This window comes from Geotrypetes seraphini, chromosome 3, assembly GCF_902459505.1.
Source record: "Geotrypetes seraphini chromosome 3, aGeoSer1.1, whole genome shotgun sequence".
NCBI lineage: Eukaryota > Metazoa > Chordata > Amphibia > Gymnophiona > Dermophiidae > Geotrypetes > Geotrypetes seraphini.
In genome coordinates this window covers 300,935,811-300,959,074 of record NC_047086.1, presented here as the reverse complement: position 1 = coordinate 300,959,074, position 23,264 = coordinate 300,935,811, and the positions used below count along the sequence as shown (strand labels likewise).

At 42.6% G+C, this 23,264-nt stretch overlaps 1 protein-coding gene across 2 annotated transcripts in view; it reads right to left on the bottom strand.

Moving 5' to 3' along the window:
- Positions 1-2,996: 2,996 nt before the first annotated feature.
- C1D (C1D nuclear receptor corepressor) overlaps positions 2,997-23,264 on the bottom strand; it is a 37,425-nt gene continuing 17,157 nt past the window's right edge. For both annotated transcript variants that reach the window (XM_033939998.1, XM_033939997.1), the window contains exons 2-5: positions 18,027-18,173; positions 14,494-14,560; positions 14,348-14,403; positions 2,997-3,270 (exon numbers count right to left, since the gene is read on the bottom strand). In XM_033939998.1, the coding sequence (XP_033795889.1) occupies positions 3,103-3,270; positions 14,348-14,403; positions 14,494-14,560; positions 18,027-18,167 (432 nt within the window). In that variant the 5' untranslated portion in view covers positions 18,168-18,173 and the 3' untranslated portion in view covers positions 2,997-3,102. The remainder of the gene's footprint in view (positions 3,271-14,347; positions 14,404-14,493; positions 14,561-18,026; positions 18,174-23,264) is intronic.

Genomic DNA, 23,264 nt, shown 5'->3' with positions numbered 1-23,264 from the left:
AATGAGAACTGGTCAACAAAAGGAAAATAAAATATCTGAAATAATGCACGTATAGCACAGGACTAAAGGTTGAACACTTTTATTAGAACATCTCAGTCATTTAATGTTCATATAACTGACCAAACTTGTACTGGTTTTGAAACAATGCTCTGAAATTTTTAACTAGAAAATACATTTGGAAAAAAAACCTGTTAATAACACATTAAAGCTGCCAAATCTTTATTTTGTACTATCTATCCAGGTGTATGCTTATATACGCTATATATGGACGTCCTGCACTATTTAGCAAATGTTTTTTTAAAATATTCCATACAGAGTAATTTCATATAAGTTTTCTTCCCACATCTAAAGGCAATTTTTGCTTTATCTAAAATTGTCCTGCAGTATACATATACACAAGTATGCTCCTCCCCCCCCCCATGCCACTGCACTGATAATACGAAATGCACTTATAGGTAGGTCATTCCTAGAGATTTGTTTTGGATAGAATAAGGTAAGAACTGTGATATACTGAACAGGGATAGCACTGTGATAACATACACAAGTAAACAGGCAGAGTGCATGCCCATATTTACACTTGATTTGTAGCAAATTTAAATGCATACATTGGTGTTTACATAGTAGTGGTGCTGGTTCTGGATGCCTATACAATAAAGCAGGGGTGCCCACACTTTTTGGGCTTGCAAGCTACTTTTAAAATGACAAAGTCAAAATGATCTACCAACAATAAAATTTAAAAAACCCACAAAGCACACTGAAAGGCAGAGAAAATGTTAATTATCATTCATATTCTGGGGTTTTTTCCAAAGAGGTCAAGGCAGATGACTCTATGCAATGTTACCTCAATAATAACCATACAAAAATAGACAAATATATCCCCTCCCTTTTTACTAAACTGCGATAACAGTTTTCAGCACAGGGAGCTGTGCTGAATGCCCCATGCTGCTCTCAACACTCACAGGCTCCCTGCGCTAAAAACCGCTATTGCGGTTTAGTAAAAGGAAGCCATAGTGCAAAATATAGACAGCAGATATAAATTCTTAAACTGGACACATTTTGATCACTAAATTGAAAATAAAATCATTTTTCCTACCTTTGTTGTCTGGTAATTTCATCAGTCTCCGATTGCATTTTATTCTTCTGACTGTGCATCCAATATTTCTTCCCTTCTTTCAGCCTCCTGTATGTTTCCTCTCCTCCAGACCTCATTCTCTCCCCCAACTTTTTCTTTCTTTCTCCCTGCCCCCTTCTTTTTCTCTCCATGCCCGTCTTTGTTTCCCTTCTTTCTGTCTCCCTGCCTGCCCCCTTTCTTTCTGCCCTCCCCCAAGCCGCCGCCGCCCCAAGCTCTCCCTGCAGAAGCATAGCGCTGACCAGCATTCCACTCTCCGACATCAATTCTGATGTCGGAGAGGAAGTTCCGAGTCAGCTAGGCAGCAATTGGCTGGCCCAGAACTTCAGAATTGACGTCAGGGAGAGGAATGCTGGTTGGTCTGACGCTTCTGCAGGGAGAGCTTGGGGCGGCGGTGGGAGATGTCGGGGACAGGAAGGCTGATCGGCCTGGTAGATCGGGACGGCAACAAGAGTCTATCACGGAGCCTGGGATGGGCTACGCGATCGACTCGCATTGCCTTCCCGATCTACCAGTCGATCGCGATCGACGTATTGGGCACTCCTACAATAAAGGCTTATAAATCTTTAGGAATGTTGCACATAGGAATCTTGTTATAAAGCTAGGCCCAAAGAGTACAAGAAAAAAACAAACACAAATTATACAAGGTTCACTGATGTTCATTACAGAGGCAACAGTCCAAGTTTAATTTCTCTTTCAATTATTACCGCTGTTACAACAGACTATGGTATCTGTCAAAAAGGACATCAATCTGGATTATCATTTTCATAATGGAAAGCAATGATACTGCTGACTGATTTTTCAACTGTTTTATGAAGCATCCGAACTCAGCTTCATTATGTTAAAGGTGAGTGCATCATCTCTATCTTTAGCCTGTTATCTACTTTATCAATCTTCTCCCCTCCACCTTAGAACACACACATAAAGATGAACCAAAAACAATTACAACTTGGAGTGTGTATCACTGAGTCCCTCCCCCACCAATAAAATGGAAGACATTTTTTTAAATTTAAAAATAGTTAGGGTATGCTCAACAATAACAGCATAGTAATAGGATCATAATAAAAACTATGTACTAGTCATCTCAGGAGGTGTTTATCACTGAACGTATGTGACATCTCTAATTTTATATTAATATTTTTATAAGGGTGTGCACTGTGAGTTCACATTTGAGGCTCTTTTTACAAAGCCGCATTAGGCTTTTTATCACCAGCTGCAGAGGCATTAGTTAATACCGTTATGGCTGGTGATAAAAAAAGCCTAACGCGGCTTTGTAAAAGGAGGGGTTGGTTTGTTTGGGAGCATTAAAATTTTAAATGAGTGCAAACTGCCTATATGTACATATACTAAAAAATAGCTGCTCATACAATCAATTTTGCATTTAAAAGTTATAGCGTGCATATGCAAAGCATAAATAAGTGGAAAAAAATATGAAATAAATGTTTGAAAAGTGGGAAAAAATTTGTTTGAAAAAATTAAACTTGTTTTTTTTGGACCTAAACATCCCACTTTATTAACCTTCCCCAAGCTAACAATGCTTTCTCTGAAGCATCAAAGATTTCCAATACAGCTGGCAATCTACCTGGACGCCAACCATTTCTCCTAAACCATTCTCACATGCCATGAATCAACGGACAAAAAACTCAGAATTTATGATTTCTGGAACAATTACAAAGGAATGCTGTGATTAAAACAACCAATATCCAAGAACTTACAAAGTAATCCAATACTCAAAATCTGAAACTTACTCCAATTCTAGTGTGATATCATACAATCTTCAATACATTCCTAGTTTTCATTGCTTTCTATTAGAATTTGGCATAAAATGTACACAATATATGTAGATCTAAAGTCATTACTGATGTCTCCTGCCACATATTCATTTTCTTGTTTATTTTATAATACAGGTTGTGGTTGTTTGTTGGGTTTTTTTTTTTTTAAGTATTTGCGTCTGTATGTATGCAAAATGATTCTTATTTTTCTTTTTTCCTATTTTTCTTTCTTGGTGTAGAATTATCTTCATGCTTTGGCTCCCAGAGAGCATTCCTTAAAAACCTAGATGCAGCTCCTTTATCCAATTTGGCTGCTTTTTTCTTGTCTGTTATTTCTTTGACTCGGTTCATGTATGTTCTGACTCTCTCCTGAATTGAACAGATAGACATTATAAATTTATTAGCATATAGGCACATATCCCATTTGCACATCATTCAGTCTAGTAACATAGCATATGTTAAGAAACAAGAACCTTTGGTTTCAAGATCAACCCCAATTACAAATGAAACAGTTTATCTTGGTATTTTTCATGCTTGAGATAAGGTAAGCTATACAGGTATCAAATGCATTCAGATAATGTGGTATATCCTTTATCTGAAATTCTGAAAACTGAAAAGCTGCAAAAACCAAAATTTGCTGCATGAACCAAAGTAGTCAAGTTCCCCGACGTGACACACGCTGAAACCAACGAAAGTGTATTTCTCCTGACTTCTGCGCAATTCGGTTTGGAGGGCTGGAAAGTGGCAAAGAGACCTGTGAAGGGATGGAAAGTGGCAAAGAACAGCTGCAGACTCCACTCAGGGTGGCTGTGAGAAGTAGAAAAAGTCGGAGGGCTAGAAAATGACACAGAGAGATGCAGATACCACTCAGAAAGATAAGTTTCACAATGAGAGTGATGATCAGAAATGAATGAAAATCAGAAAAAAATTGTATAAGGCAAAAAATTAACATTTAGGGCTCCTTTTACAAAGGTGCGCTAGCGTTTTTAGCGCACGCACTGGATTAGCGCATGCTAGCCGAAAAACTACCGCCTGCTCAAGAGGAGGCAGTAGCGGCTAGCGCACGCTATTCCGCGCATTAAGGCCCTAACGCACCTTTGTAAAAGGAGCCTTTAGATCTTGGTATTATAGTCTTTTTCTGACTTTAACATTACTATTCTGAAAACCAAAATATGCCTAGTCCCAAGGATTTCAGATAAAGGCAGGTGTAATTAGCAGAGTCCTTGGTATTCATCAGTTTTGCTGTAAAAACTTTAGAAATGAGCCCATTTCACAGAGCTGCTTCCCAATATTAAAAAATGACACCCATCAAAATATCACAGTTAAGAAGAAAAAAAAAAAACCAACAAAAGAAAAAGTAGTGAAATAGAAATGTCTTCAAGGAGATCAGCTCTGATCGACAGTTTTTAGAGGATAAAACAGATAAATGTCAGAAATCAGAAAGTAAAACTGAAGTAGTGCATGAAAATCTCTGATGTATAACCCAGGACATATCCTGAAAACCAGACTATTTTGTGGCCTTTGATGGCTGTGGTTGATAACCCTGATTAATTTGCTTATGAAGAATATGGAAGCTTATGCTCTTTTTGTCTACTACCATTACTACTTATTTTTATACCACTGCCAGACACACCTAGCGCTGTATATTACATTAACCATATAAAAGACAATCTCTGCTCGACAGAGCTTACAATCTAATCAAACAGAATATAAATAGGAATACTTCTACCACATCACTTTGCCTTTGGTAAATTCAGTTCATGTGGTTCTCATCTAATTCTTTCATGAAGTAGAACAGAACTATATACTTCAAAAACCTTTGTATCAAATAACTGCCTCCCTACAGAGACAAGCATTGTTTTTAAAACCATATCTTACTCGTACTTACTCACTTATATGATTGTTAGATTAAGGGCTCCTTCTACGAAGGTACGTTAGGGCCTTAACGCGTGGAATAGCGCGTGCTAAAATGCCGCACGCGCTAGCCACTACCGCCTCCTCTTGAGCAGGCGGCAGTTTTTCAGCTAGCGTGCGCTATAGCGCGCACTAATCCAGTGCATGCGTTAAAAACACTAGCCCTCATAAAAGGAGCCTAAGTCTTAGTTTTTAAAACTGAAAACTATACCACTGAATCCCAAGTCTTTTCAACACAAATTCTACTACTGCTTTAGCATCATAGCAGGCCATAGTTAGGGAGAGTCAACATAGGCAACTGACTAGGGTGCCAAATTTTGAAGGTGCCAATTTCCCAGGCTAAACAGGAGTCTGCTCATGCTTACTTTAGGACCATGTGAAAGTGCTGCTTCAAAAAAGCACCACCATGTCACTATGGTCTTCCCCTGCTCTTCTGACTCTAATCTTTAAGTTCTCCAACAGCCTTCTCTCCTCCTGGTCTTGCCTATGGGTACTAAAATCTTAAACCCAGCCCTGGCAGCACTTTCACCCTACTGCTAAACATGGTTTTTTCTTACAAGAAATTGCAAATGTTGTCTTTGGTTAGTGTACATGTCTGATACATCACTGTATCATGTATAAATATGATGGCTTAACTAATGAAACAACTCGGTTGCTTAGCTTGTAGAAACTAGTAGATGCCTCAAATCTCCCAACTGAATTTCATTGTTTAATAGAACATAGAAAAGGAGAAAATGATGACAGATAAAGGTCAAATGACTCAGCCAGCCAGCCTGCCCATCTACATCATCCACTATCTTCCTCCCCTTAAGAGATTCTACATGAGTGTCCCAAACTTTCTTGAATTTAGATACTGTCCTCATCTCCACCAGGAGTTCATTCCATGCATCTACCACTTTTCTGCTGTAAAGAAGTATTTCCTTAGAGTTCTTCAGTCTGTCCCCTTTCAAATTCATCTTATGCCCTCTCATTCCAGAGCTGTCTTTTCAGTTGAGGGAGACCCGTCTCTTCCAAAGTATACATATATATATATATATATATTGAGGTCTATGAGTCTGTCTCTATATGCTTAATGAGACCACTGACTATTTTAGTAACTGCCCTCTGAACCGACTCAATCCTGTTTATAGCAGCTTATCCCCTAAATATTCAACCATAGAAACTTTTGACATGATTACATTACATTAGTGATTTCTATTCCGCCGTTACCTTGCGGTTAAAGGTGGATTACATAAAGGATATATCTGGTCATTTCCAGAGGAATTAGAGAATAGATAGGTTGATTCATAGATTCACGGCTGGAAGCAAAGCAAAGCATGGAAGACCCATTTCAGAATTTTGAGTTCACACCAGCTGATGTTTACAGAGAACTGTCAAGACTCAAGGTGAACAAAGCCATGGGACCGGACAATTTGCATCCAAGAGTGCTCAGAGAGCTATGCGATGTTCTGGCGAAACCGTTAGCCAAGCTCTTCTATACTCTAGAGGAGCGCAGGGAAAGGGGTGACATGATTGAGACATTTAAATACGTCACAGGTCGTGTCGAGGTGGAAAACGACATATTCGTTCCCAAGGGAGCACCCGCTTAAACTCAGAGGAGGGAAATTTAGTGGTGACACCAGGAAGTACTTCTTCACAGAAAGGGTGGTGGATCATTGGAACAAACTTCCAGTGCAGGTGATCAAGGCCACCAGCGTGCTCGACTTTAAGAATAGATGGGACATCCACGTGGGATCCCTACGAAGGTCGAGCTAAGGAACTAAATCATCAGCACTCAGACTTAATGGGGTGGGTCAGTAGAGTGGGCAGACTTAATGGGCTGTAGCCCTTTTCTGCCGTCATCTTTCTATGTTCTATGTTTCTAGGATAATAGTTGGGAGAAAAGCTTCCTGAATTGTAATGCTTCTGCTGCTACAAGTGGAAATCATTAGTCCTCCTCAGTGGTGAGTACTTCTAAATGTGTTTGTTAATAGTTTTAAGCCAGATATGCCAATCATTACAGAGAAGACCAGAACCTATAGACCTCTTTTGAATATATCACTTTTTTGTGTGGTTACAATCAAAGCAGTTTACATATTTTAGAAAAATATTTATTTGTACCTGGGGTAATGAAGTGTTAAGTGACTTTCCCCGAGTCAAAAGGAGCTGCAGTGGGAATCGAACTCACAACCTCAGGATGCTGAGGCAACTGCTCTAACTACTAGGCATGACTGCGGCAATGCATGGTCATTTTGTTTACAATTATGGAGGATTCTGATATAGAGAAGAAAGATACAAAGGGGGAGAGGTGACAAAGGAAGGGAAGGAGGGGAGTGGAGGGGGAGAGAATTGTTGCACCTGATTGGGGAAAGGGAGGGAGGGAAAGGAGATGCCAGACCAAGGGGAAAGGAAAGAGAGGAGATGCCAGAGCATGGAAGGGGAGGGAGAGATAGAAGGGAAGGAATAAAGAGATGCCAGAGCATCAGGGGAGGGAAGGGAAGGAGACAGATGCCTAACCAAGGGGTAAGGAAGGACAGGAGATGCCAGACCATGGAGGTGGAGGGAGCGATGGAAGGGAAGGAGAGGAAAGAGATGCCAGGGCATGAGGGGAGAGAAGAGAAGGAAAAAGACATGCCAGACTATGGGGTGCGGTGGGAATGAAGGAAAAAAGAAGGGAGAGATGCTAGGGTAGCGATGGCGAACCTATGGCACGCGTGCCAACTGTGGCACGCGAAGGCCTTGCAGCTGGCACGCGCAGGGCCGCCATCAGGGCAGTACTACCAGGGGGTGCACAGGAGAGAGAGCTGAACGGGGACAATGGGGGAACCGCGGGGTTAAATATAACTCGAACCGCGAGGCTCGTCTTCTACTCCGACTGCCCTACCGCTCACACAGCCGATCGGAAATCTTCCCCGACGTCAGCGCTGACGTCGGAGGGAGGGCTTAAGCAAAGCCCGCCCTCCGACGTCAGCGCTGACGTCGGGGAAGATTTCCGATCGGCTATGTGTGCGCGGCGGGACAGGCAGGAAATAGAAGACAAGCCTACGCGGCTCGAGCTACATTTTGCTGAGAAAGTTGCTAAGATGGGCTGGGAGACAAACGGGGAACACAAAAGGGGGAGGGAGTGCGTTTTGGACACAAGGCATGAACTTGGGAGAAAGGAAGGGAGGGAAAGAGATGCAGAGGTGGGGGAGGGAATGGGTTTTTGCACACAGAAGGCATGGACTTGGGAGAGAGGAAGGGAGGGAAAGAGATGCTGAGGTGGGGGAGGGAATGGGTTTTTGCACACAGAAGGCATGAACTTGGAAGAGAGGAAGGGAGGGAAATAGATGCTGAGGTGGGGGAGGGAATGTGTTTTGGACACAGAAGGCATGGACTTGGGAGAGAGGAAGGGAGGGAAAGAGATGCTGAGGTGGGGGAGGGAATGGGTTTTTGGACACAGAAAGCATGGACTTGGGAGAGAGGAAGGGAGGGAAAGAGATGCTGAGATGGGGGAGGGAATGCATTTTTGGACACAGAAGGCATGAACTTGGGAGAGAGGAAGGGAGGGAAAGAGATGCTGAGGTGGGGGAGGGAATGGGTTTTTGGACACAGAAGGCAAGGACTTGGGAGAGAGGAAGGGAGGGAAAGAGATGGTTGTGTACATGGGGAATAGAAGAAAGGAGAATTTTTGGTCATAGGGAGGGAGTGAGGTACAGACAGTGGCATACCAAGGTGGGGGTGGGGGCGGTCTGCCCCGGTTTTACGCCCCAAGGGGGTGCACAGCTGGCCACCCTCCAGTGTTCTCCCTAGGCTGGCAAACTGCGTCTCTTTAGCCACTTGAGTGCCACCGCCGCCATTGGGAACAGGTCGGTGCCAAGTTCTCCCTGCTTTTCCCTGTGGGGCCGACCAACTCTCGCCACCCGTGTCAATTCTGATGTCGGAGAGGACGTTCTGGGCCAGCCAATCGCTGCCTGGCTGGCCCAGAACGTCCTCTCCGATGTTAGAATTGACGTCGAGTGGCGAGAGTTGGTCGGCCCCGTGGGGAAGAGAAGCAGGGCGAACTCGGTGCCGGCCTGTTCCCGATAGCGGCAGTGGCAGCCTATTCTCCAGTGGTAGTGGCAGCATTTTCCCAATGGTGGTGGCATAGGGGAGGGCAAGGAGAAAGAAAGAAAGGGGGGAACAGGGAGCCAAAAAAAAAAAAAAAGAAAGAGGGCTGGGTGAAACAAAGAAAAATGGGGCACGGAGAGAGAGAGAAAGACAGACATACAGAATGAAAGGGGGTATGGAGAGAGAGAAAAAGAAAGAAGGGGGCAGGGTGAAACAAAGAAAAAGTTTGGGGAGGGAATGAGGTCTGGAGGAGAGGAAGCATACAGGAGGCTGAAAAAAGGGAAGAAATATTGGATGCACAGTCAGAAGAATAAAGTGCAACCAGAGACTGATTAAATTACCAAAGGTAGGAAAATGATTTTATTTTCAATTTAGTGATCAAAATGTGTCCGTTTTGAGAATTTATATATGCTGTCTATATTTTGCACTATGGCTCCCTTTTACTAAACCGCAATAGCGTTTTTTAGCGCAGGGAGCCTATGAGCTTCAAGAGCAGCGTGGGGCATTCAGCGCAGGTCCCTGTGCTAAAAACCGCTATCGCGGTTTAGTAAAAAGGGAGGGGGAATATTTGTCTATTTTTGTATAGTTGTTACTGAGGTGACATTGCATAAAGTCATCTGCCTTGACCTCTTTGAAAACCCACGGAATATAAATGATAATTAACATTTTCTCTGCGTACAGCGTGCTTTGTGTTTTTAAAATTTTATTGTTGGTAGATCATTTTGACTTGGCCACAAAGGTAAGGGGGAGGGAGGGGAGCTGCTGAAAGAGTCTACCTTGACGTGGTTGCAGGCTTACAAATCTTTTGGTCAAAGAGTGCAGCGACAGAGAAAAGTATGTGTGTATTCGGCCCATGAATGAAATCATTAAAACATTATAAATTGCCAATAAATTGAAATGAAAACCAAAGGATTGTGAATGAAATTGATTCTCTGACAATACAAAGATTCCAACCTTTAAAAATGATGTTACATAGTTCAGGCAACTTTATAAAGAGTTTTTAGATACTAAAATCTTGTTATTAAGGTTTAATTGACGTGCTGGCACTTTGAGGAAATTCTTTGGTTTTGTGCGGCAGTTTGGGCACTCGGGCTCAAAAAGGTTAGCCATCACTGTGCTAGGGCATAGGGGAAAAGGTGGAGACAGAGAGAGAAAAATGGAGAGGGAGTGAAGCTGAAATGAATAATGTACAAAAGAGAGAAGGGGCACAGGATAGACAGTTTATGGAAGGGACAAAGAAAGAGGGAAGATGCTAAATGGAAGGAGGACAAGGTAGCCAGTGGGTGGAAGCGAGAAAAAGGGCGGACAATGGATGGAAGGGACAGAGAAAGAGGGCAGAGGCTGGATGAAAGGGACAGATGCTGCTTGGAAGGGAGAGAGAGGACAGCCGCTGGATAGAAAGAAGAGTGAAGAGACGATTAAAGCAGAAAGGACAAAAGGTAGAAAAAATATTTTTTTGTTGCTTTAGAATAAAATAGTATTGTAGTTGTATTGATAAACGTTTATAAACAGAAAATGGAAATAAGGTAATCTTTTTATTGGACTAATTTTAATACATCTTTTTACTAACTTTCGGAGTCCAAAGCATTTTTCTTTTTTCTTCGGAGCCCTCTGATGTTTGGGGGGGGTGATTTACCCTTGCTGCTTGGCCTCATAAGCCCCACTGGAACTAAACCCTCCTTAAACTCAAGCAATGGTCCATACATGGCTCAGACCCTGGGAGGGAAACATAGAAATAGACGGCAGATAAGGGCCACGGCCCATCTAGTCTGCCCATCCTAATGACCCTCCCCTACCTTTCTCTGTGAATAGATCCCACGTGTCTATCCCATTTGGCCTTAAAATCAAGCACGCTGCTGGCCTCAATCACCTGTAGTGGAAGACTATTCCAGCGATCAACCACTCTTTCAGTGAAAAAGAATTTCCTGGTGTCACCTCGCAGTTTCCCGCCCCTGATTTTCCACGGATGCCCTCTTGTTGTCGTGGGACCCTTGAAAAAGAAGATATCTTCCTCCGCTTCGATGCGGCACGTAAGATACTTGAACGTCTCGATCATGTCTCCCCTCTCTCTGCGCTCCTCGAGCGAGTATAGTTGTAATTTGTCAAGCCGTTCTTCGTATGGAAGATCCTTGAGTCCCGAGACCATCCAGGTGGCCATTCTCTGCACCAACTCCAGTCCCCCAGTGAGACTTCAACCACAAAGACAAACATAGACCAAGGCTTGAGGAGTTTGGCCCAAAAGTAGATCCTACAGCATCATTCCACTTGTGGTCATCAGCTATCGGCAAAGAAATACTGGCATGTTCCTGGCTGCACCACTCCTCATGGTTAAAGCTTTCTGCTTTTCAGTGTTAACATGTTATTTGCCTGAGGACTCTTCAGGGATACATTTATTATCTGTCCTTGAGACTTTAAGAGTTTTTGTCCCTACAGTATCTACCCTAAAAACATCGCTTCATGGGAATATTTCTTTTTCCATAACATGAGAAATCTGCTAACATTTACCATACAATGCACACCCCATGTATTTCACCTGTTCTATACGGTAAACTGAAAAACAACAAATCACATCAAAATGTTTTTTGTCATATCTTCCACAGAACTTGGCCGATTTTTATGAAATTCAGTGTGACATGTCCTCAATGAAGATGATGTAAAATGTTGTAAATATTTCCCACCGCACCGCACCACAACACAACACTACCTTGTGAAAATGAATTGTGAACTGAATAAAAACACATCAAAATGTTTTATGGAGTATCTTGCAGAAAAATGTAAAGTCAAAAAAATAACGTTTCAATTAAGCAGATGTTCAAAGTTTGTTCCCTTTGCACAAAGGCAAGCCCACTGATCTATGGACTTGTCAACGATGCTCTGCTTCAGCTCAGCCCAAACAAAGATGAGGCTATTTAAGGTCTTCAACGTCAGATATCACTATCTGGTAATGCTTGGGTTTAGGTCTGGTTAACTTGCAGGCAAAAGGTCTGGACCAATGAAGTCTGAGGTCTCCCGATGTAGCAGTTCTATGGTGTCCTTTGCCAGATGTACTGGGGCATTTTCCTGTTGGAAGATAAAGTAGACTCTTGACATGCGACGGATCACTGGCAACAACTTCTGTGTCAAGAGGATGTCCTGTTAATATGTGCCATTGATCTTGACCCCAGGATCGATGAAGGATAGGATCGATGAAGAACAGATCTGTGAATCCAAGTTTTCAGATTGAGACTGAGATCATGACTGATTGGCAGGTCAGGTGGTCCGTAGTAGACGTTTGGCATTAACCTCACGCTTCAGTGTTGTTGAAGGCACCAATAGGTGATCATTCTGTGTTAATCGGTGTAGCTACTCTAAATATCTTTTCATCTGTAAACCAGATGAAGCTAACGCTGTGCTCCATGTACTTGGTCAAAAGCTGCTTGAACCATTTCAGGCGTGTGTCTTTATTGTGTAAAGTTAACTCTTGGGCAAGATACTTTTTAAGACACTTTAATTTCAGATCGTCATGAATCATCCTAACCACAGTTGTCTGGCTTATTCCTGCTTCTCTTGCTATTTGGCAAGTTGTTCGGTGTGTTTGTAGCATGCCCTCCTGCTTCAGTACAAGATCACGTACAATATTAATGTGTTCGTATGTGAATCGAGCGCAGTCTTCCGATGCCTGACTTTTAATCCACATTGCCCATTGCACAGATCTTGTGTAGCAGCATATCAAGACCCTTCTGTGGGAACTCTTTCAACTATGTAAACTGTTTAGTTGTAAATGGTATAGAAATTTTTAAAATAAATACAGTGGAACCTTGGTTTATGAGTATAATTCGTTCCAGAAGCATGCTCGTAAACCAAAGTATTCGTATATTACAGCGAGTTTCCCCATAGGAACTAAGGGAAACTCACTTAATACATTCCCCCCCCCCCCCGAGGCTAGCGGCGCTGCTGTACCTTACTCTCCCCCCCCCCGAGGCCACTGGCACTGCTCTACACACAACCCCCCCCCCCCCGCGATCCGGCATCCCCCCCGCTCGCGTCGCCCGCCCCTCCCCCGCCGCGGACTGGCATCCCCCACGCACGCACTCACCCAAACAAACACATTATCTTACCCCATCTAGCACCGGCACCAGCACCAACGCACAGGACATGCCGGTGCCTGAAGATCTGCTTTCTTCCTTGTGCTGGGCCTTGAGCATCTGCGCATGCTCAAGGCCTTCTAGTTCTCGTTCTCTCCGATCGCGGGGAGGGGGATGCTGGATTGCGGCGGGAGGGGCGACGCAAGCGGGGGGGGGGAATGCCGGATCACGGAGGGGGGCGCTCTTAAATCAAGTCAAGCTCGTTTTCCAAGGCACCGATTTTGCGAATGTTTTGCTCGTCTTGCAAAACACTTGCAAACCGGTGCACTCGTAAACCGAGGTTTAACTGTAAATAAAATCATTGTCTGCTGTAACCTTTTAGCAGTACCAAGTTCTTTATCAGAATTCGGTCTTCTGCAGTGAAAACCATTTTGATACAGAGACTGTTTACAAATTATCATCTGCTTCTGCGCATATCCCATAGCAACAATTCATTTTCACAAGGTAGTGTTGTGGTAGGAAATATTTACAACATTTTACATCAACTTCATTCAGGACACGACACCCTAAATTTCATTAGACTTGGCCGAGTTCTGTGAAAGATACGACAAACATTTTGGTGTGGGTTATTTTTTTCGGTTCAGTGTATGGCTATATGCAATACTACCCATCTAAAGAATATGCTACTATTTGCATCTCTACAGCAGTCATTTATATGGACAGTTCTAAAATGATAGCTGTAAATTAGATTTCTAATATTTCTTTTCTTTAAATTGAAATGATCTGATTTGTGAAGTCAGCATTTTTTTTAAAAACAGATGTAGACCTTATATACTTATATAGCTAAATGGAATATAAAGACAAACCAGAAAGATTTATTATGGGCTATAAATATGTCACTAATACAGAATTACTGGGGAGTACACAGGCAGTTGGTGCCAAAAAAGCTTTTAGTTTTGTTACCTAACTGGATTCTTTACTGCTGAGAAAATGAATTAATGGAAGAACTGGAAAAAGGAGGGGGACAGAAAAAAAAGCCTTCCTGTTGTTGCTAGTAAATCAACCACCATTTAGTTTCTACAATACCAGGTAAAAAAAATATCCTAGATTGTACACAAATTCCAAGTATTTATAGGAAGAATAAAAACCTAGAAGTTTTGGATAATTAATTGTACAGATTTCATTCAGTCAATGCAGACAAAAGACAGACTGCTCAAAACTGTTTCTTAACTGCCATTTTATATCCTTATTTCCTATGACTTGGCTTTCAGTATGGCTCAGATTCAAATGAAAACTGCCATAACAAATTTACAAAAGAAAGTAGTTAATATGAGAAGACACTAATGCTTGAAATACAATGATACTATATACGCCTGAGTACAGAAAGAATGGTGACTTACCAACTCTTGTTTCACAGGATGTTCTTTGGGATTCAGTCCTTGAGTGGCCAGATAGACTGGAAAATAAAAACAACAGTACGGTTCATAAGATTCATTTTGATCTTTTTTCCCCTTCCTTCTTCCAAATAAAAATGTCTCATGCTTACCCCAAAAAAGTGAATTCAGTGTGTATGCTGAAACCAAATCGAGCTTGGCTTGTTCAAGGGGGTCCAGCTTTAAAAGGAAAAAAAAAAATTCTGAATTCCTTTTTTTCCTAATTTTAATTAATTGAATTTTAATATACAAATCATAACATTCACCAACTGAGCTATTAACAGTACATGGTATTGTTACATGAACCAGCTATTTTGGTCACAATCTTTTATTTATTTATTTATTCATTCATTTATTTAGCCCATCCTCCCAAAGGAGCCCAGAACGGGTTACAAAAGTACATTCACAGCATAAGCAGGACAAACTTTAGTAGGAAATACAGACTTGGCAGACATAGGGGGTTTATATTTCAGCATTTACAATATAGACATAACATACAGACTTAGTGGACATAGGGTGGTTTAAATTGCAGCACTTTCAGTATAGACATAGCATAACAGAGGTAAAATAGCTTTTGCTTTGCTTTGTACTACTACTTCCACCATGACTGGTTAGATGGCAGTTTTCCCTTAATATAGTAATCTATGACTGGAGAAAAGAATTAAACTTTTTGGTTTTGAGAGGGAAAAAAGGACATAAAATGATCACAAAGGGGGCTATAAATGGCACCAGAAATGTAGGCCAGGGTTTTCAAGGCCTACATTTCCGGTGTCTTTCTTTGCTGTGAATCGTGCCTATGTAGGCGCTTTACGGCGCCTAACACCACTTCCGGCATTAGCCATGCCTATAATGGCATTAGGTGCTGGTAGATGCCTCCAGGGGTGCGATTCTGGTGCCTTTTGTTTAGACACAAGTAGGCACTTTAAATTTAATGTTGCTAGGTGCTGGAATTTCCCTCTTACTGTCATGGCACCTAAGTTAATTGAGAAAAGCAGAAAACAGGCTTACTAACTGACCGGGTGGGTGCAAGACTGACAGTCATGCCTACAGGAGAGAAGATTAGCAAAGGTAAGAACCTAATCTTTCATTCCTGTGCAACATGACAGTCAATCTTGACCAGTGGGACGTACAAAAACAGTCCCTTAAGAAGAAGGCGACACCTGTCAGTCTGCTGCCAGCACAGAGGCACCAAAAGCAGAATCAGCTATGGTAGAACTTAGTAAAAGTGGTAGCATAATCAGTCCACCTGGTAGAACTTGGTAAAAGTGTGAATCAGGACCATGTTGCAGCTCTACAAATCTAGGTGGGACTGCCTTAGCTTCTGCCCACAAGTCGTCATGCTTCTGGTTGAATGGGCCTTGACCCCTGCTGGAGGGAGCGTGCCACAGCTGATATAGGCAGAGGAAATCAAAGACCGGATCCATCTGGAAATAGCTGCCTCTGAGGCCAATCTTTCTCAGTACACCACCCAGATGAGGACAAACAGATGGTCAGACAGGTGAAACTCATTAATCACCTCCAAGTACCAAAAGGAGGACTCTACGAACGTCCAGACACTTCAGAAGTCTGTCTTCCTTCTTTACCCCCATGGGCGAGAAGGATGGGAGGCACACTACCTGATTCACATGAAACAAGGAACCACCTTTGTCAGAAAGGAAGGAACCATGCACAAGGATACTCCAGTTTCTGATATTCAGAGAAAAGGTTTCCTGCAGGACAAGGCCTGCAACTCCAATACTCTTCTAGCCGAGGCAATGGCCACCAAAAACACAATCTTATTGTCCAGGAGCATCCGACCACTAAGCTGTGGCCCAATGCTCCCAGGCTACACGTTAAAGGGACTGGCATCCTTTTTCAATAGCAGTGGCCAGAATGAAACCCATTCCTCCATTGAAAATCCTTCTTGGGCTAATCCCCAAATTAAGCATCCCTTTTGTGCTGTCCCAACCAGACCCTCCCAGCTGAAAGGGTTCTTCTAATGGCCAATCCCCTGTCCCTCTATTTGCTAATTAGAAGAAAAGATCCATTAACTGAAGCACAGAAAAAATGAAAAAAAAATGAAAAAAACACAGCTTTATGTTTCTTGCTAAAAAGCTACCCTTTTTTCTCACTAAAGATTGCTCCAATGACGTCATTCTTGAAACAGGTGATTTCGGCAAATAAATCACATGAGAAAAATATATAGATTGCATACATTTCATTTGCAAAAGGTTAAAAACAGAAAAAAACAGATACAGATCTTAGCATGGCTTCTACTTCATTGCAAATGGAGGTTTGCAGATCCCTAAGCTATCATATCACAGGGCAGTCAGAGACACCTGCCTGGAAGCTGCTATAGCTCAATAAGTAAAAAGCCTTGTGCTCATCATCCAGAGGTCCTGGGTTTGAATCCCAACCAGCTCCCCCAGCACATATTTTAATTGTGGCATTCTACCTTACAGGTGAACCTTGATGATCTCACAATGAGGTCACCATTGTGCAGCTGCAAACCTCCATTTGCAATGAAGTAGAAGCCATGCTAAGGTCTGTCTCTGGTTTTTTCTGTTTTTAATCTTTTGCAAATGATGTTATGTATGCAATCTATATATTTTTGTCATGTGCTTTCTTTGCTCTCAAGAATGAGCTGATTGGAGCGCTGTTTAGTCAGAAAAAAAGGGTAGCTTTTTAGCAAGAAACTAAAGCTATGTTTTTCATGTGCTGTGCTTCAGTTAATGGATCTTTTCCTCTAATTAGCTAATAGCATTGCTGTTTGTCCACAAAAATAGAAGTTTTTGCATGCAATATATCTGTTTTGATGTGTTATGTGGTGCCTTATTAAATGTATTTTGAGCTTAATTAAGCAAAAATAAATCCCAGAGAGCTATTTAGCAGATCGCATTAAAAAAGTCCAAAGAGTGCCTAAGTTCCGTCTATAGAACTCAGATTTATTTGCAGCCCAAACTAAGCGCAAAAGTAGACCTGGTTTTAATTCGCCTACAATATAGGCATTATATGGGCGCCCTAGGTCGCTCAGTGTTATGTAAATAAATCAAAGAACGCCCAAATTGTGTCATTGCCCAAACCACACTGCCTACTGAGTTAAGTGCGAGTGGGCGTCCATGAAATTGTAGCTGCATCTACAAAGTGGTATCTACGTCCTCTGGACGCCTAAGTACCAATTATCGCTTGTTAAGACCATTAATTGGCTCATTAACCACTTAGATTGGGTGCCTAAAGCACGCCTAACTTTAGGCATGACTTAGGCACCCTTTATAGAATCGGGGCCTTATTGCCTAATGGTATAGGCAGGAGCAATCCCCAGTAGCTTCTGCCTTCGCCAGTGCCTTTTTCCAAAATGGCTCTGGCAGCTCCTAGCAGTAATCTTGTGGTACTATTGCTAGAGTTCATGTATCTATATAAGGACATTTACTGAATGCTTGTCTTCGACAGCTCATGTTTCAATAAAGTGGTTATTCTTTAAGGTACCATCAGCCTCTCATTTTTCTACTCAGCTTTATGTAATATTACTATGTACATCAATATAAAAAGGTTATGCCCTCTAAGAGAAAACAAAGCCATATAGATTGGAATAAAAACAAAATTTTATATTCTCTAAATAGAAACACATTGCATATTTTCTAATATCAAGTTTTAACTTCCATTTTACCTTCTGAAGTAGCTCACTTCTAGAAACAGACATCATAGTTGTCAATATCTCATCCACAGATGCAAGAGAATTCTCAAATGCTAAAAGATAGTCATGAATTTCCATTGGATATTCTTCTTCATTGATGTCATTTTCTGTCATTCTGATCTAAGGATAATACAAGAACAACTGTATTTCTTTTCTTGTCAGGCCTTTAAATCAGAGTTTTTCAACTTCTACAAGCCAAGTACCCCCCTAAGTCTAACAAATATCAACTGAGTACCCCCGCTCAAGCTCTGCCCCTGACCCCCCCCCCCCCAATAATAATAATACTAATTGAAATGCAATTTCTTCCATCCATTTTTCATATACACAATCTTATTAATACAATGTGGTACAAATTAATATCTGGATTTATAAATAAAAAGCCAAAACATGGTCTTAGAGACATTTGGAGCATTGAGATTAAGCATCAAATTAATGCATCTCAATGGCCACGACTTTGGTCTTGGAGGATAAGATGTACAGTTTCAGCATCTATGAGACAAACATGGTTTTTTCTTTTGCATAGAGCTTTTTGGACCCCTGTTCGTTTACAAAAATTAGATAGCTCCAAGTCTAATAGATGTTGGCACTGTCATCTTGAGGCTGGGACATTAGATCATCTTTTATTCTATTGTCCATTTATATTATTATTTTGGAAATCAATTTGGCCTCAAATAAATAGGATGATGGACAATCCAGTAGCCTTGACTTATGATACTATTTTATTTGGTACAACAATGAGAGCAAAGAGTCAAATTTTATCACATAATAACAAACTTTTATTCATATTGACTGGAGTAGCAATTCAACAAATAACATACAATTGGAAAAATTATGACAGATTAAGTTATAACTTTTGGTGGAATTCGGTATGCCATATGTATAAAATGGAGCGCACAATAGCAACACAGAAAGGTTACTGTGGTAAATTTCAGAAGATTTGGAGACCATTAGCAGATTTTTGTAATGATTAATAACATTTTCCCATAATAAGATATTTGTTAAGTGGGGATGGGGGTGGGAATTATTTTATTTATCTCATAATATGTATGAATTAATTAATACATTTTGATGTATTAGGTTAGATTTTCTGAAATAGGTAGGGAGGGATTGGGGGTGTTTCTATTTTATTTACATTTGTCATATTTATTAAATGTATTACATAATATTTAAATCATTATAAAATATGAATATAAGTATGATATATTGTACTTAAAGTGTTCATGAAGAAAATCAAGTGTATATTTATAAGATTATATGAATTTTTCTGATACACTTGTTATAATATGCAAAACTGAATAAAGAAATTTAAACAAATACATAATGGTAACCACAAAATTTTAAAAACACAAAGCACACTGTACGCAGAGAAAATGTTAATTATCATTTATATTTGGGGTTTTTCAAAGAGGTCAAGGCAGATGACCTTAAAATATGCAATGTCACCTCAATAACAACTATAGAAAAATAGACAAATATAATGCAAAATATAGACAGCAGATATAAATTCTCTAAACTGACACATTTTGATCACTAAATTAAAAATAAAATAATTTTTCCTACCTTTGTTGTCTGGTGATTTCATGAGTCTCTGGTTGCATTTTCTTTCAACTGTGAATCCAATATTTCTTTCTTTCTGCCTCCTGTACACTTCCTCTCCTCATTCCCTTACCCAACCAACATCTCTCTCTGTCCCTCCATGAGTCCAACTTTTCTTCCTCTCTCCTGCACCCCTATTGGCAACATGTGTCCCTCTCTCTCTCTCACTGTCCATCTGTCTTGAGAGATCCAGGCATCTCTCCCACCTGCTCTACTGCCACATCCAACATTTCTCCATCTCTCATCCCTTGGATCATATGCAGCATTTTTCACCACTGCCCACCAGCCCCATTTCTCCTTCTATCAACCCTCTCCAGCACAATACTACATCTCTCCCTCCATCACTATGTCCGACATTCCTCCCCCTTGCATCCCCTTCAATCTGTCCCTCTGTTCCCTCTCCACCACCATTTCTCCCTCTCATCCTATTCCCCATACATCTTTACCTCATTCTTCTCTCTCGCTACACCCAATTTTTCTTTCTTCCTTTCCACATGTGCACCATCTCTTTCCCTGTCACTCACACACTTATGCCCAACAATTCTCCCTTTCTATTCCTTCCCTCCTATGTCTCAATTTAATGGCCCCTTCCTCCCTCCCTTGTGTCTTATGTTCATGCCCCATCCCACCCTTCCTTAGCCCAAATTCGTGCCCTCCGCTCCCTGCCTTCCAGCCCAAAATCATGCTCCTCCTATGTCCCAACACGATTCCTCCCCCCCCTTCTTCCCTTTGCCCCAGATCATGACCCCTCTCTCCCTTATTTGCTCAGGCTGCACTCACTCCTTCTGCATTCAGCAGCACTCGTTGTAAGGATGTGCAGACAGTGATTCACACGTTGCACGTGGCTGACCCACAAGTCTTCCCTCTGACGTTAACTCTGATGTTGGAGAGGTTTCCGGGTCAGCTACATCCAGCATGTGAACCGCTGTCTGTGCGTCCCTGCAATGAGAGCCGCTGAAGGCAGAAGGAGGTAACTGGGGGGGGAAAAAACCCAACCTGGAAGGCTTTCCTCTGATGTTAGCTCTGACATCGGAGGGAAGCCCTCTGGGTCAGCTTTGGTGGAAGGGGGCGGGCGGGAAGGAGGAATCCCCAGCAGCTGCTTGACAGGAGGGTAGAGGTAAGGAAGGAGGGATTACCGGCAGTGGCTTTGACAGGAGAGTGGAGGGCAGGGAGGGATCCCCAGCGGCAGCTTTGGCGGGCAGGCAATATCCTTGCCACGTATACCCAACAAGAAACACTGGTCTAAACCACCTGAAGAGTTCATGAGGCTTGATTTCTACCAAAATCGAGGCAATTTGAGGCAGAGAGATATTTCTAAAAATAAAATCAGAAATCCAAGATGGCCGCCAAGTCCGCATTTTGGCACTAGAAAAAAGTCCGTGGGAGCAAAACTAAAAGTTGAAAAACACTAAAAATAGGATTTTGGAAGTGGGAGACCCTTGGGACACCCTAAGAAACCTCTAGTTTTGCTTAAATCAGACCCATCACAATTTTCCCATAGACAACAATGACTGTACTCACAGATCTGCCATGTGCTATACCTGCATCAGCTTCTCACTGAAGCTGGAAATGGAGAAGGAATTTCTGTCTCAGACAAGCAAGAGTGGTTTGTCTTTTTGGGATGCCTTTTATGCAGGTTCCAAAACCTGAAACCCTTGACCACAAATGCTTCCACATAATTCTTTCAGGGGTAGGGCACGGGCGATGCAGCTGACCTTCATCAAGCCTCCCAGCCAATCACAGAGCCAAATCAGCCTGCACTCAAGCACCTGACTCTGTTGGGATGAGCACTAGAGAATGACACGGTGGCGGTTTACCCGCGGCCACCGCATTTTAGCTGCGGGTCACCCGCCGAAAACGGGGAAGAAAACTAGCAGTCGCTGCGGCGACGGGGACAAGGCCATTCACCGCCCGCGGGGCGGTGAATGGTCTTGTCCCCGCAGTGAGGCATGAAGGATCGCGCGGTCCCCGCAGCTCACACCCGCCTGCCCAATCGATTCTAGTGTTTAGCCAGCTCTCTCCCTTCTCCTCACCTTAGTTTGTAGATTTTCTTTTTCGGCGACCCGCACGCTATCAGAGAGCTGCTCAGCTTCTGCTCTGACGCAACCGGAAACAGGAAGTTGCAGCAGAGCAGAAGATTGAACACTGAGCAGCCGCGCGTGCGCGGCTCTTTGGGAAAGCGTGCAGGTCGCCGAAAAAAAAACCCTATAAACTAAGGTGAGGAGAAGGGAGAGAGCTGGCTAAACACTAGGATCGATTGGGCAGGCAGGTAGTGGCTGCGGGGACCGTGCGATCGCTAGTGTTCCCGGCTCAAATTGGAAGGAGGGAGTGAAAGGGAAAAGGATTCTGGGCCAAGGGGATGAAGTCGGAAAGAAAAACCCACAGCAGGAAAGAAAGGGAAGGACTGGCAGGTGAGCCAGATGCTAGAAGCAGGGGGGGGGGAAGAAAGAGGGAAAAAAGCTAGATGGGGTTGAAAAGAAGAGACACACTGGTATGGAAGAGGAAGATAGGGGAAATCTGGACACAGGAAGGTAACAGAAAGAGGGGAAATTATGTGCATGGGGCATAGGGACAGAGACATAAAGGGGACATGCCATGGGGATGGTATATGGACACAGGGGGGGCAATGACAGATACATAGGGGAGATATTAGAAATTGAGAAAATAGGAGCACAGAAGCGAGATGGTTTGTGGGGATGGGACAGGGACCGAGCTTGCAGGCTCCAGTGGCTTGCACAAATTACATTGTAACGTGCCATGAAAATAAGAGGAAGGAAGGTAGATAGGCCACGCGAGAGGAGCTGAAGGGTAGTAGAAAGGAACAGATGGTAAAGGAGGGAGGGAAGGGTGGTGGTGGAAAGGAATAGAACAGACATTGAAGGAGGGTGGAGAGGAACAGACCCCCAAGGGAAATGTGGAAGACAGAGTGGGAAGAAGACAGATGCCAGACTATGCGGGAGCGGAGGGAAGAAGATGGGTGCTAGACCAATTGGGGGGGGGGTTAAGGGAGAGGCACAGTAACAGCAAATGGAAGACGCAGAGAGAAGACACACAGTGGATGGAAGGAATTCAATGAGAAGATGTAGAAACCAGACAACAAAGGTAGAAAAAAAAATTATATTTATTTATTTATTTTTTGCTTTAGGATAAAATAGTATATTAGTTGTGTTGATAAAAATTTATAAACAAAGCCCTGCCAGCTGAACATCTCTTTCTCTAGTTCAGCAGCAGGAACTTTGATTTATAAGAAAGGAATAAGCTAAATATTGCAGTACTAAGGCTTATATGGATGCAGCGGGGACGGTGACGGGGCGGTGAATGGATGGCAGTGGCGGTGACGGGGCGGTGAAAGGGATGGCGGTGACGGTGACGGGGCGGTAAAGGGAACGGCGGTGACGGGGCGGTGCAGAGGATGGTGGGCCGGTGACGGGGACAGATTTTTTCCCCGTGTCATTCTCTAATGAGCACCACTCTCAGGGGACCTAACCGTGAGCTCCTAAGCGGTAATGCAGGCTAGCCAGGCAGAAGCACTTTTAAAAGTGCATCCTTTTTTGGCTGAAAACCCCCGATGTCTGACCCTTCTTCCAGGCACAGCTGTCCCAGGACTACTGGGAA